The sequence below is a fragment of the Gymnodraco acuticeps genome, unplaced genomic scaffold (assembly GCF_902827175.1).
Source record: "Gymnodraco acuticeps unplaced genomic scaffold, fGymAcu1.1, whole genome shotgun sequence".
NCBI lineage: Eukaryota > Metazoa > Chordata > Actinopteri > Perciformes > Bathydraconidae > Gymnodraco > Gymnodraco acuticeps.
The window spans coordinates 4,949,782-4,964,556 of record NW_022989985.1 but is presented as its reverse complement, the minus strand read 5'-3'; the positions used below and the strand labels follow the sequence as shown (position 1 = coordinate 4,964,556).

The window sequence follows — 14,775 nt, the reverse complement described above, 5'->3', positions numbered from 1 at the left end:
TCGGGCAAAGGTAGCCGGGGTGTAGCTATAGAAATGCCTGCGAGCCAGAGCTACTGTGAAATGCTATCCTTCAAAAACAGGCCTGAGTGGAAATTGACAAGACATGCTGATGGGTATGGGTGTGTGTAGTGTATGTGTGTGTGTGTGTGTGTGTGGGGGTAAGCTGTGTTTCAAGTGGGGGTGTTTTTTTGCGGGGCAGGGGCAAAAATAGAGAGATACAGAAAGAGGGAGAGAAGGGAGAGCAGAGGAGACAGGAGGTTGAGGGAGAGTCTCTGAATGTGTTCATCCCTCCATGGGAGACTGCGCTGGGACTTGAGGGTGGGGTAGGGGGGTGGCGGGTGTTGGCACAGTGAAGGGCGGGGGGTGAGTCTCTGTGTCTCTGTTCTTAGGCACAGTGAGGTTATGCAAATGCTCCGTCAGGCGGAGGGCAAGGCTGAGTAGGTTACTGACGGGCCGTAGAGTACACAACATGTCCCCCACTCAGCCAGCCAGACAGCCAGCAGAGACACTGACAGAGCACAGAGGGAGGGGGGAGAAAGAGAGAGAGACAGGGGCTACTGAGTACCAAGAGTCAAAACCACCCCCCCCTCCCTCTTTCTAACTCTTCCTCCTTCTTTCCACCTGGTTTGATTAAAGCGAGCCAAGAGAATTCTAAAGAGACTTTTATATCTCATGGAGCAGCACCACTCTGGGTCCAGCTCGGCTCCTTCCTGTCACTAATTATTGCCACATGCACACACAGACACACACATCTTCAGAACACTTTTACACCCAAAGTGTCCCAGGTGACAGCAGAGACAGTTTCAGGTCATTAATTCAAAAACAGTGACATTACACTGAGGAGAGCGGTAATTGCACACAGACAGATTACGTTTAAACTGTCTTAGTTTAATGAAGGGTTATGGTAATTTTGTTTCAAAGCAGCTCTAACAAGAATCAAGTGGAAGCAACCAAACTCTGTAGGTCAGTGGTTTTCAACCTGGGGGTCAGGACACTTCTAGTGGTCACATGATTCATCTTCACGAGATGATAAAAGGGGAATAGTAGAAGGAAAAACACATTTGTTTTATTTACATGACCCTATTAACTCTTTAGGTCACTAATAATTATTCAAATTATATTGCAGTGTATTTATTATTTAAGTTTTTTTGAAAGTGACCCAATACATTAAATATACATTTCAATACTAGAAATCAGCTGCATCATTCACATGTATGAATTATATTTATTAAGTGACAAATGGTTTGTTCCTTTTAAGGGGTCACAAGATGAAAATATTAGGATCCACTGCTTTGAATAACATGTATTGTATTAAAAATCAACATTGAGAACCCCCTGTCTTTAGATTATGCTTCCGGTACTATAGTTTATACCTGAAACCGTATGTGTTTTTTACACAACACAGTGCCAGATTTAACTTGTTATGCACCTGAGCTTTAGAACAACTCTTGAACTGTCAGAAGTGTTGTTCGTTAAACTTACAGTTCACAAGATTTGGTGTGTTGTTGGTGGTATAAGCAGAAGGCTTTGTATACTTAGTTTAAAGACTACAAAATGTACTTACATTCGTTGGTGGTATAAGCAGAAGGCTTTGTATGCTTAGTTTAAAGACTACAAAATGTACTTACATTCATTGAAGGCATATTCAAACTCCTCCAGTGTTTTGGGGAAAGTGAATGGAGGTTCATCTTTCTTCATCAGTTCATCCAAATCTATTCTTGACAGCAAGTCTGAAGAAAAAAGATAAGATCAAAGGTGAGCAAAAATGTGTGACAACAGTCATAGCTGATTCCTTCAATGAATGTCAAGCAAAAATATCGTGCAATAATCTCAAACACAACATCATAACCTGCAAAAATCACCTAAATTAGCATTTGATCATATCACATTAAATTAGAAAGAAAGAGCCACTACTTTGACAAATTCTTACCTAATCGCTTACATTAAAAGCTTTTCATTATCCTAAACCTAAAGTATCTTAACAGGTGGAAAATAGGATATTCCCATGAAATAATAACCACAACAAAAAATATCAATCAACAATGTCCAGCTAATTGTATCACTTAAGTAGTAATAGTGTGTTTCTAGCAGGTGGGGGGTTGAGCAAATAGATTTTCTAAAGAGTGGGTAAATATGTTTGACTTTAGGTCAGGTGGAACATCTACTGTTCGAGAGAGCCTAATATTAACTGGTAAGTAAAGTTTCAGATTATGGGGGAAAAAATGATACTGTATAATAGTCAACATACATGGCATACAATCACAAATCGGCATGAAAGAGATTGCACTTTATTTTATAACAATTTGAGACCTATTAGTTTTTCTGCCAAATGTGTTTGAGAGTGCATACAATGTGTGGCATTTCACATTTTCATAATGCCATTTATAATTGTAACTCAGGGTGGTACCTAACTTCTAAGAACTAGATTTCCGAAATAAGGACAGCTTTAATGTGTTACGACAATTAGGCTGGATATCGTCAGTAACAAGAACTACAGTTTGTATGTGTGTCATAGATCATTCAAATCAGACATGTTGGTGGGCTAGCTGTCATGTCAAGATAAGAAAAAAGTCAAAGCAACAAACATTTCTCTAAAAGTGTGTTCAAATATTATTATATTTTTGTTTTGTTTGATATAATGCTGTTCAGAGCTTTGAAACAGTGAAGTGACAAGTTAAACTAACATATAAATACATTATAAACTAGACACATGTTGATATATGAAGTAAGTGCCACTTGGGTTGTCATAAACCTGTTTTGTGGACGCATTTTCTTCTCGTACAGTATAGTTCCCAGCTCTTGTAGTTAGTTTTAAGAGAACAGCCTCCATGTTTCATTTTCACAACGATCTTTTCATGTTTACCTTTTAGTGCAGTAGTTTTCTCTCTGTCCTCCTGGCCAGCAGCTATCTGGGCCATTGCGATCCACAATATGTACAGGACTGGCGTGGCAGCACAGAGATGAGAGATCATTGAGTCCTCTTCTCCCAAATATCACTGAAATGTACCCTGTGACATAAGTTTGGAATTAAACAAGAGAAAACAATAATGACTTTGAGAGATTCCAGTTGTAGCACATGCACTGAGGGACATCCGGTTATATCCCTTACATGCCAGTACCTGTCAAATAATGAGTCCCTTCTTTGTTTACAACATGCCATAAATGTAAGTGCCGTAAAGCTTGTTTCACCTTGTGCCAGAACAGTAAAACTAACTGTTGAGTACTACACTCCTGTACAAGCTACAAGTGGTTAGCTAACTGGTTGAAACGGTGGAGTGTTAATTCAAACTGCACATACACTGCAAAGTATTGCTAACAAACAAGCAGCGGTTAGCAGCGTGTATTCACACAACTTAGCACACGTGGAACAACTGAAATCCTAACGTTAGCACTTTAAGTTACTCTTGCTTTGAAACCACGCTGAAGACAGTGACAAACAGTCATTTACGCTTACCTCAGACTATTCTGTCTTTATCTCATCAACATTCAAAACACAGAATGTTTAATGTTTCGCACTCTTTACAGACAACTCGCGAAATGTTTGCTCTCGCTTCTCGTGGAGCCACTTCGAACAGGTACAAAGGGACATTCGTGCTTTTATTTCACATTGGTGCCAACCAAACGAAAGACATTTCGGAGAGGAACAGCTGTTTACAGTAGATGCACACATGCTTTTTTTGTTTCGACTCACACACCATCAGTATATGCGACAGTCCAGTCGACGCTGCATCCTTGACATTTCTAAAACAGGAAGGGCTGCGCAATGCGGAGCATAACACGTGATGCTTCCGGGTTACCGGGGCAACGGACTGGAAGGGATTTTTAAAGAGACAGTAGCACAGCTGCTGCTCGGTTGTATACTTGATACTACAGATGTTTTAACTTAAATGTACTTCACTACAGGTTATTTTACTTTTCATTTAGTTTAATTTTATATTTCTACACAAATGCATTTCATATATGCATTGGTGTAGATCACACTCCCCCATACTATATAACATTCCTTTATCATGCGTAATAGGATAGTTTCACTCAAATGTTTTCATTTATGTATTTAATCTTACAAAAAGTTAACACATTCACTTGTGCAAATCCTTTGCAAACAAGAGCTTTTGCAGGAGAAATAGGGAGCTAAACGCCTACACATGTAGTTAACCAATGTAGCCACACCACTCAAACATATGTTAGGCATTGCCAATACAATTGATTTGATTTTACTTACATAACAATTAGAAACATATCAAACTTTTTATGTTTAAAATAATAATTAAAGAGGATAATGAGTCAATCAAACTGTCAACCATTAGCACATCAGATTATCTTGGAGGAAGCTGTTGTTGTGAACATTTTCAGGACTGTTCCCACAGAACTGCCTAAGTGAAATCCACCAGATCAAGAACGTTCAAGGGGATAGAATGTTTTCATTGTTTTAAATGGTTAAGAAACCTGTTAGAATCACTGATAGTGTGCCACAGGTGACCTAAATGTACCAAAGAACACCTGCCATACCCTACTCTCCTGTATAATGTACCTGCAACTCTTCTTGTTGATGTGTTTTTTAATGAACAGAAATAGCCTCCTGTTTTAATGTATGCTGTATGACCTACTTGTGGACGTCCTCTAGAAGTTGAAACTGTTTATCAAGGGAGCTGAGCTACCCTGTTTCCTCAAGCAGAGCACTGGAAATGCTGCGAGGGGAGACCCAAATAAGAAACGAGATGTGGCATTGGAATCCACTGAGATTGACATGATAAAAGAGATGCTTTTCCCTTAATCAATACTCAATGCAACAAAAGAGAGGAGAAATTATGATCTGAGATTTAAACTTGGACATATTATTCTACTTAGGGTTTGGGAAGGTTATCAATTATTGTAAGTCCAAATAAAGTCCTTGAGTCTTGGTCGGCCCTCAGCAATTGTGCGAATGTGTGATACTTTCAGATGGTAGGGTATATATGTTTAGGTTTGCATGTTTGTCTTTTTGTGTGTGTCTGTATGTCAGCATGAATTTAGGAAACCTAGTGGCTTGATTTTTCACGAAACACGGTGCAACATTGGAACATGGTCTTGGTGGAACTCAGTGCTCTTGTGCTCTGTAATGTTTTTTAGAATTGCTTAGCCAGTGTATTTGGAATTGACATTAAATATGGAGAAAAATGCACTTATTTGTAACTTAAAATAATAAAGAATAAGCACCTGATTGATAAAGTGAAACCACGGTGCTGCAGCAGGAGGGTTTTCCTCCTGTTATGCTACTACTTTGGATCCCAGCATGCTGACACAGAGCTTGTTGTACTCAATGGATGAACATAGAAATAAAACCAACATGTGTCTTCTGTGATAGTTTGCTGTGCATAATGGACTAATACTGTGGGTAATCAATTGAAATGGAAATCAGAGGAGTCAAAATGCTGCGGCTGTTTATCCTGCATGCATATGTCATGATGAGCTCTAAAATGTTTATGTAGGTTTGATAATCCCCAAATGAATGCTGTATAATAGAATATTCCGTTTATTCTTTGTGATGAATCATTCTTTGTAATGATTTGTTGTGAATTATACCGTCAGCTTTTCTGACAGCTGTCTTCTAAACCTCACCCAATGGAAATACAAAAGGATAACCTTACAGGTGCTTACTTAGGAGGGATGGCGAGGGATGAAAAGAAAGAGATCAAAGCATTGCTTTGATAGAAAACAGTTATCTTACAATAACAGTTTGGCTAGTTAAAGACTATTTTTACTGCAACACAAACAAGGTTTAATTGTTACATCAAATACAATACATGTACAAAGAATCATCATGCTTTGCTGCCTTTTAGCCTTAGTTAAGGTGCATAGGCCGAATTCACTTGCTAACCATTTTGTTGTCTTTTGTATTCTCTAAGTGGTTTGCCGATTGCAATCTTGCTACATTTGCATTAATCTTATCTAGTTAAAGGAAGGAACAACTCTCTTTGGAGCAGGAATCCTTTTCCAGCTCTCTCGAAGGAATTGCACAAGGTGTACAGTAGCCTATGTGAGTTGAAATTATATTATTTTTAAAGAAAAGAGCATAATTTGGGTGGTTTAATCCTCATCTGAACATCAGATATACCACGAAAGAACATTGTAAGATGTAAGTATTTAAGAATGCTTACTACATAGTAATACATTATCATACATTATTGACTGCACAGAGATCACACAGATTGATCGATGACTGAAGTTTGTTCAATGGTATAAGTAAGAATATGATTTTATTTTCATGTTTAATTCTAAAACATTCTCCAACTCATAAATGACAAAATATGGACAAATCTGTAAAAATATACTAAGCCATCTTATAACACATAAAATAAATGTTTTCACAGTTTTCACAAAATACTGACTGATATTACATCGCGGGGACACGCTGTAATCAAAACATACATCATCTTGCTTCCACACCTTAATATTTGATGTTTGCTTTTAGGAAGCAGGAGAAAGTATGCTGACACCAATGTCTTTACACTCACTGTCTCGCAAAAAAAAAAAAAAAAACTTCAACTACCAACAGTGATCACACAGTCCCATCTTGTCCCAGGCAAACAAATCCAGGCTCTCCATTTCCCAGAACTGATTTATGGAGGCGTGCTCCAAAAAGATGAAATGTCTGAAGCAGCACAGAAAAGCTCAGAGAGTTTGTCTGAGACATGTGCATAAAGAGGGAGCCAACGTCTGCCTCAGACTTTTTGTTGTTCCACAGTTTCTTGTCCGCTCTCCCACTCGTATTTTCCTGCACACACATATTCAAACTTGCTGCACACGCACACACACACACACACACACACACACACACACACACACACACACACACACACACACACACACACACACACACACACACACACACACACACACACACACACACACACACACACACACACACACACACACACACACACACACACACACACACAGAGTATACTACCTTGAGAGCTGCAACTTAGTATTACAAGAAAACATTTGCAACGTGATAACAAAAATCCAACTGCATGCACTGTTATTGGGCAGCACTTTTATCGGATTGTTGTGTTTCCCCCTGGGTCTGCTCTGCGAGTGTCTCATCAGCTCCGGGACAGTCCTGCGTTCCTGGGCTGCAGCAGCAAACAAAATAGGCTTTCTGAAGTTCCTCTACAATACATTTCTCTCCGTCTTCCAGCTCTGCATCCTTCTGCATCTCCCACCTGGAAAGCATAGAGGGACACAACGTAAGTTGTTTTAATTCCAAGTCTGTTAGACAATAATATAACTCTCACACACACCACAGACAAACTCCCTATGCTTGATAAGCCACATTTAACTTCTTACATGGGAGATTCTTTCATCTTTTATGTGATAAAATAATCATAATCATTATCGGACTTTTGGACTCACACAAAGCAAACACACTTGCAAACATACATACACATTGTTATTATGGGTTTTAGACAACATTGAAACAGAACAAAATGGAACCAAAATAGTTTGGCTCTCCGTAATTCTCAGTGTTTTCCCCCTTTCTGTACATTTGAAGGTAACTGTGGTTCAGTCCTGGTATAACAACTGTTGAACTTCATATCAACCCTGTCTGGGTGACACATTTTTACCATGGAAGAAATTACTCCTCACGTGGATGCTTCTCAATCGTGTTTAAATACTTTTTACAGTGTGTCTTTCCATAATAATTTATAATTCTTCGAGCTCCAGAGTGAATGAAGGGCTTCGATATGATAATCCATGGGTAGGCACGTTGCAATTGACTCTGAGTATTTCAATGGCGTCTCTTGACGAGCAACTGTGGTCAATCAAACCCATATAGAGAGCTGGCTGAAGGCTGTCTTTGAGCTGCCGCATCACACTCTCTCCAAAGGAGAATTATATCTGTCCGACTGCAAATGATTGCATATCCATTGCAATATCCATGTCTCCTTTTATCCTGCCTTCCCTCCTCTCCCTCCCCTCAGATTCCTCACAGTATCTTCAAACATGTACCATATAGATATGCTGTGTGTGCGTTGTAAATCTGTGTAAGAAGAAAAAAGGGGTAAAACACCAGCTATATCAAAAATGTGTTTAATGCATACTAAGAAGGCGACCTCTTAATGCAGAGAAGTCTGATGAAGTGTCAGCCTCTGTTACAGTGTGTATGTGGATAAATTAGACATCTTCTTCTTCTGCTTGCAGAAGAAGAAGATGTCAGTGTAGTAATTACCATCTGTAAGGGGAGGATCTGTTTTTGTAAATATGCTGCTTTGACAAAGAGGTTTCCTCTCATTTGACTCTGTTCTCCCTCAACAAACAACTTTGGTCACACATTTCTGGATTTCTTTTTTTTTACATCCATCACAGAGTGAGTAGAACAAAGGGAGAAGTAGTTAAGTCTGCCTCTTTGATGATGGCTGTCTCTGCGTAGAGGAATCATGTAGATGACTACTAGGGTCAGACAAATTGCCCATATATTATTTTATCAGTGACATAAAATTAAAATCAGTTCCTCTAAATAACCATTATGGGATACAAACAGTCAAACAAACAAGACAATACAAATGTCACACAGTTTGCGAAACTCGAGCAGGAAGGGGGTGAAGGAGAGCAGACAGCTATAGGAACGGCCAATAAAGGAGGGAGCGAGAGAGGAAGGAAGACAGGAAGGTACGCTAAAGGTTTTTCAATGTTTAATTTTCAAATAGGATTAAGCAGAATGACATTTAGCTGAAGGTTACAGGCTCAGCATTGTCTTAGCTGATATTGATATGCAGGAGGCGCCCTGCTTGTCACCGGGACAAACACCGTTGATGAATGAGAAGCCTTTCCCCAGGAAGGTGTTAAGTGCAAATTTGAAATGAGAAAGAGGTAGAGAGGGAGAAAAAGAAGGAGCATACACAGACAGAGATTGAATTACCACGATAGTTGCCATGTATATTGTCACTAGATAATGTTGCCAAAAGTGTAAATTGTTCCGTAAAGTATAGGTTACATATTTGTTGAGATTGGTTGATCTCGTGCTGAAAATGAGCCAACAAATACACAAGGTGCTTTGCTATGTGTATCTAATTCAACAGCTGCAACATAACAATGCCTCTTAGAAATGCACAAGTAGGCTAAAGTTGACAATAACTTCCCTGTATCCTCATTTCTGCAAGTTTTCCTCAGAATTTACATCTTAATAAGGGGAGTCTTACCCTTTAATTCTTATGGGCTCTACTCATTTCTCATGCATTAATACTGGATCTGCTGACTTGGCTCTTCCTCTGAATACAGAATAGGACACACATATTAAGACTCATATATTTACAGGATTGATGCCACGGGAGATTGTCTCAGAATGAGATGAAAAGGCTGGCTCAGATGTATTTCAACATGCACATCAATGTAAGCTGTCCTAATCACGGGACGATGCAGACACAAGGCAGCGAGCATCCATCCTGATTTTCAGCTGATAATAAGTAGGGATGTTTGACAAATTAAGAGCATACTGCTCAGAGATCATCTGGCAATCACCTACCTTACTAAATCTTACTCAACACACACCACAGATGAAACTTTAATGTTTGATTTCAGCAGCTTGCAGAGACAGAGCATAACAAAGACCAGGTTTAATCTCTGATGAAGAAAACATATCGACAGAGAGGAACAAAAAGGAACGGAGACTAAATGAAAACAGGCAGAGGTACAAGGATAGACTGTGCGAAAGAAAGCAACAAAGTGCCTGGAAGATCATGAGAGACAATGGCCAGTGGTTTCCTCTGCAGCTGTCAGTGGGCTGAGTGGTTTCTCTCAGAGTGTTGGGTGTTTGTGCTGCGCTGGGTGCCCTGCCTGCTCTGCCACTGGGACCGCTGTTTGTTTAAAAGGCTCGCCTGTCAAACAGAGAGCGCCACCGACAGCCAGACACTCGGCTAAATGACTCTGACAGCAGCCCTAATCAGAGGCTTCGCACATTGCCGCGGGGCCTGGAGGATCCATCATAACCCAAGCCTAAATATTTAAAGTGCTAAACTTTCCAAAGGTCAGGCCTTTCCATGCAAGCCAGGGCGACATGTGTCACAGTAGTAGGAGGAGAGGGACTGAACAAGAGAGAGAGATTCAGAGAGAAAGAGAGGCTATGGTTAAATGTCCCCCATCATTTTCACCCTTGTGAGAACCACTTTCTGTTTTAGATCTGTAGTCAGGTAACTTTGAGTGAAAGAACATTATTTGACATGTCTACACATCTTCAAGCAACTCATTTGGGGTAAAAACCTGGAAATATACAAACAAATGAATTAGTTTCTCTGTAAAGAATGAACTTTTCTCAGCAGTCCACATCACAGAATGGGTTCATAACTGACAAGAGAATCGCACACTAACCAAGACACTCACATTCACCCTACGTCTCTGAAAAAAGAGACGTGCATCAATGTATCAAGACTTGCCATTTATGAAACAACTACATTCTCGACAGCTCAGAGTGAGCAGTCCTCCAGAGAAAGCATGCAATAGATAAACCTTTTCAGCCTGACCACAACAACTTTTCAAAATTCAAGCAGCTCCTTCTTTCTGATTTCAGGCGATGTGTAAAAGTGAGGGGAAAGGGGGATTGGTGGAAGGATATATAATTTAGCAGAAGTCCATACTATCTTATTTCACGCTTACAACACATGGCCTTGTGTGTTACAAAGAGGCAGAATGTATGGGAATACGTCATTACAGGAGAGGGCACAAAGACATAGTCAGAAACCATGTTGGGGCTAAATTCATCAGAAAGCAAAGTCACAATTTGCGAGACAACCTGTCCAAATATTTTTATCTCAATCTACATGGTTCCTTGAAATCACCTCTGACATTCAAGTGAAAACAAATCATGGTAAGCAGAGGTAGACAACAGCTATACAAAAACTAAAAGCAAAATGACAAGCTACTTAGGGAAACACAAAAATGGAAAAATTGAGTATAGATATTGTACATTAGAATATAGTCCAGTTGGGGCAACTGACAAGTCAACAATACAGGGCAGGAGGGTCATCTTTTAGACTCAATTTCCATTGAGAAGCAAAACTTCCAATTCAATTTGGATATGTGCCTGTGCTAGGCCATGAGCCAGAGGGAGATTGTAACTGACAGCCATTGGACAGCCGGCTGGATTTGAATATTGACGAGACAGAGACTTGACAGAGGTGATTATGCTCTACCTTCTGACTTACTAGCGGCAACACTGATCCATTCTATTGTCAGATCAATTCAGTGTCAGGTCTACAGTATGTCCGTGTGGTGCGGTGATGCCACTCAGTATTAGACCCTACCTGAGATCCATCTCAATCCAAACTGATGTCCTCTCAAAAGCTACAAGGCACACACTTAATCAGCAGGGGACACCAACATGGGATATCAAAGCAAATCTTTTTTCAAGTAAACATGAATCGGTAGATTTACTCTGCAGCTGCTGCTTTCAATATAGACCAATGCAAATTACTATATCAACAATACAGTATTACAATACTTGGTAGGATGACAAAATTGAAATTGCAGCTACTAACCAACTCAAAATGAATCCTTTAGAGATACGTATTATTTGTATTACTTTCTAACTTTGTGATAACACTTTGACTTATACAAAGGCATGCACACACACGATCTTACACACACATCTGCATCGTTGCATATTATGTTCACTGCGTCTTTTTAAAACATATTTGATCACATTTGAGTGATTCACCACTATTGTAAATGTCAGTAAGCCATTATCTAAATTCTTCAATATGCGGTTTTATGCGTTGATGCTTAGGTTTGTGTGTGCGTATAAATGTGTGGGTTAAATCCAGTCTCATCCATGTCCAAAAAGCCTTGTCTCCCACCCAGCACGCAGCCCGTCGAGAGCAGGCGAGTCATAGAAGGCCTGATCAAAGGGCCCCGGACAGATCTGTGAAGGCTCTTTGAAAGGACATCCACAGTTACACAAGTTGACACGCTTGTACGTGCTTTGGCTTAGACACACACCCAGGCTCAGGGGCATGCATGCTCACACACACACAGACATACTCACAAGTGCTTGTGCCGAGCCACACACAAACACACAACTTCAAACACACTGTGATTTAAACTCCAAATCCAAGCAATGATAAGTCCAGCACATCACAGGACACAAAGGGTCTTTTCCTTAAATAGAATACACACACACACACACACACACACACACCACACACACACACACACACACACACACACACACACACACACACACACACACCACACACACACACAAACACACACACACACACACACACACACACACACACACACACACACACACACACACACACACACACACACACACACACACACACACACACACACACACACACACACACACACACACACACACACACACACACACACACACACACACACACACACATTAATCCTGAGGAATCCAAACCCAGAGAGAGACAGAGGGAAATAGAAAGTGTTATACATCTGTAGTGAAAATAACATTCTACTAGGATGTATACTTAACTTTATGTCTCAGTTACCTGTTTATTTATCACTAATGCAAGTAAATTCGATGTTGGTTGTGTACTCATTGTTAGTCAGCTGTTTTTATTTAGAATGTTTTAGTTATTTGTCGGCTTATTTCACCATTGAAACATGCATTTCAGAAAGTCATTTTAAGCATCTGCAGTGCTCAATGAAGGCTAATGCTAACATGCTGATATTAGTTAACAGTCAGTTGAGCTAAGGTAGCCAAGTAAAATGTCCATAGCCATACACATGTCGGACCGTACGGAGCGGAGCCTGTGCAACCACATTTTAAGCTGTGCCTGAATTCACTGACTGAAATGACTCTGCATTCACATCATGTGACCACATATTTCAAATCCTCACTAGTCTCTCCAGTCATCCAGGGGGAAAGTTTGTGTAAATTTGCAGTGGCTTAATTACTGAATAATTTAGACCATGCTCCGAATTAATGTAGACATTTCCATATTAATGTGTTTGCCCACCGATTCCACATTTATTTGTACTACGGACAGTAGGGTAGCAATTATCACAGCATATCATAGCAGTTGTCCTGGTATTTCAGACATCGTTAGGCTGCTTGTCCACCGTGTGACTGTGAGTACTAGTTTATTGGACACAGTTTGGTACATTCCTCAAATAGGCTCGCTGTGCTTCTGTGGGTAAGATCTATCAAATATTGCTCCGGGGAGAAAGAGGTGAGGGGCCTTGTTTGTGTTTGACACCGCGAGGTCCAATTTAGAATCCATGCTGTTTGAGTATGTATTATTACATGCAGACAACAGCAAATAACCAAACACCTGCCAAATCCACACAGCCAATGTGTGCTGGTCAGTGCAGCAGAGTAGCTGACTGATCCACATAGACACTGAGCTCTGCACATGTCCCAGGAGGTTGACAGCTCTCTGCTCCTCTTATCTCCCTTCCTCACCTCCCTTTCTCCCCCCTCACCTCACCTTTCTCTTCTTACTCCTCAGTTTCCAGAGTGTTTGGCTTTTGTTAGGAGCTTGGCTGAGCAGGCTGGCACCTTTCACTGAAACAGCACCCAAGAGGAGGTTGTGACATGGAGAAATGTGAGCATGTGTTCGAGCCTATGTGTGTGTGTGTGTGTGTGTGTGTGTGTGTGTGTGTGTGTGTGTGTGTGTGTGTGTGTGTGTGTGTGTGTGTGTGTGTGGTGTGTGTGTGTGACCTCCCTCACCTGAGCTACTGTAAATCATTACAGCAAGGCCCTTCATTAAGGGAGCCAACCACCTATGCACCCCTCAGCCGTGTCCTGTGTATGTCAGACAGCTGTTTGACACCGCCTCTCAAACTCACAACACATGTGGCACAGCAATTATTTCTAAGAAGAAGCGACTTGAAATAAACCTTGTCCATCTGACCAGCATCTATGTCTTTCATTAATGCGTTTCTGATGTTACACTCTGATCTTTTGACAGGACTAAAATGCTTAAAACAGATGCTTATCTGAGCATGACAGCCTACCATTATATACCCCATATTCCTCATGCCCCCCCTCATCCTCCTTCCATCACCTCCCTCCTGTACGCTACGGCAGTAACGAGGGGAGGCTAAGTTAGTAGGGCAGTCAGTAAGTCAGCCTGGAAGACAGGTAGGTAGGCGTACCTGTTAGTGGCTCCAGTGTGCCTGCAGGTTTCTGGGATCAAAAATCTCAGCAGAGGCAATCTGACTTCCCCCATGAGCCAGAGAGAGAGAAAGTAAGTAGCAGGAAGGACATAAAACTAGCGGAGAATGAGCAGACTCTTACTTTGGGGAAAATAGCGCACATACGCATATAAATGTGCACATACAAAAGCTTAATATGGAGAAAGACAAAGCCTCAAACCAACCCAAAATGTTATGGACTGTGTTTTCTGCACAACATGCCACCTCCTGTTTTTTATAGATTGCCTTCATCCAAGCAGTTTCCCTGATTGCTCCTCGATTTATTCTAATGCTTCCAGTCTTTCAAGGCACATCAGTTCATCAAGTTTCCCCTGATGATCTCATTGCTATTTGTTTCTGAATAAACACGTTTTTCTGATACCTGGAAGCTTTTTTCCAGCCTTGGTCCACCAGTTTCCTACAAAGAACCACCTTCTCTTCAGTAATCAGCCTTACTTTGCAGACAACCACCACACGAAACCCAACTGTCTTCAGCATGAGTCATTGCTTCTTTTATCAGCATTTCTCCGCAATCCTTTTCAACCGTTAACTGACCAGTCCAACTTAATCTGCCGCCAGAAGATTTGCAACCTCCTCAACTTATTCCATTACAGAACA

At 40.7% G+C, this 14,775-nt stretch overlaps 2 protein-coding genes across 7 annotated transcripts in view; both read right to left on the bottom strand.

Moving 5' to 3' along the window:
• The window catches only part of fam172a (family with sequence similarity 172 member A), a 150,659-nt gene extending 146,857 nt beyond the window's left edge, over window positions 1-3,802 (bottom strand). For 4 of the 6 annotated variants that reach the window (XM_034212534.1, XM_034212537.1, XM_034212539.1 and 1 more), the window contains exons 1-3: window positions 3,696-3,802; window positions 2,864-3,008; window positions 1,629-1,730 (exon numbers count right to left, since the gene is read on the bottom strand). In XM_034212534.1, the coding sequence (XP_034068425.1) occupies window positions 1,629-1,730; window positions 2,864-2,972 (211 nt within the window). In that variant the 5' untranslated portion in view covers window positions 2,973-3,008; window positions 3,696-3,802. Of the gene's footprint in view, window positions 1-1,628; window positions 1,731-2,863; window positions 3,009-3,454 lie in introns of all 6 variants that reach the window. The other 2 variants (XM_034212536.1, XM_034212535.1) reach the window with 2 other exon arrangements.
• Window positions 3,803-6,219: 2,417 nt separating this feature from the next.
• The window catches only part of kiaa0825 (KIAA0825 ortholog), a 99,791-nt gene continuing 91,235 nt past the window's right edge, over window positions 6,220-14,775 (bottom strand). The window contains 1 exon segment of the mRNA XM_034212705.1: window positions 6,220-7,205. Coding sequence (XP_034068596.1) covers window positions 7,022-7,205 — 184 coding nt within the window. The 3' untranslated portion in view covers window positions 6,220-7,021.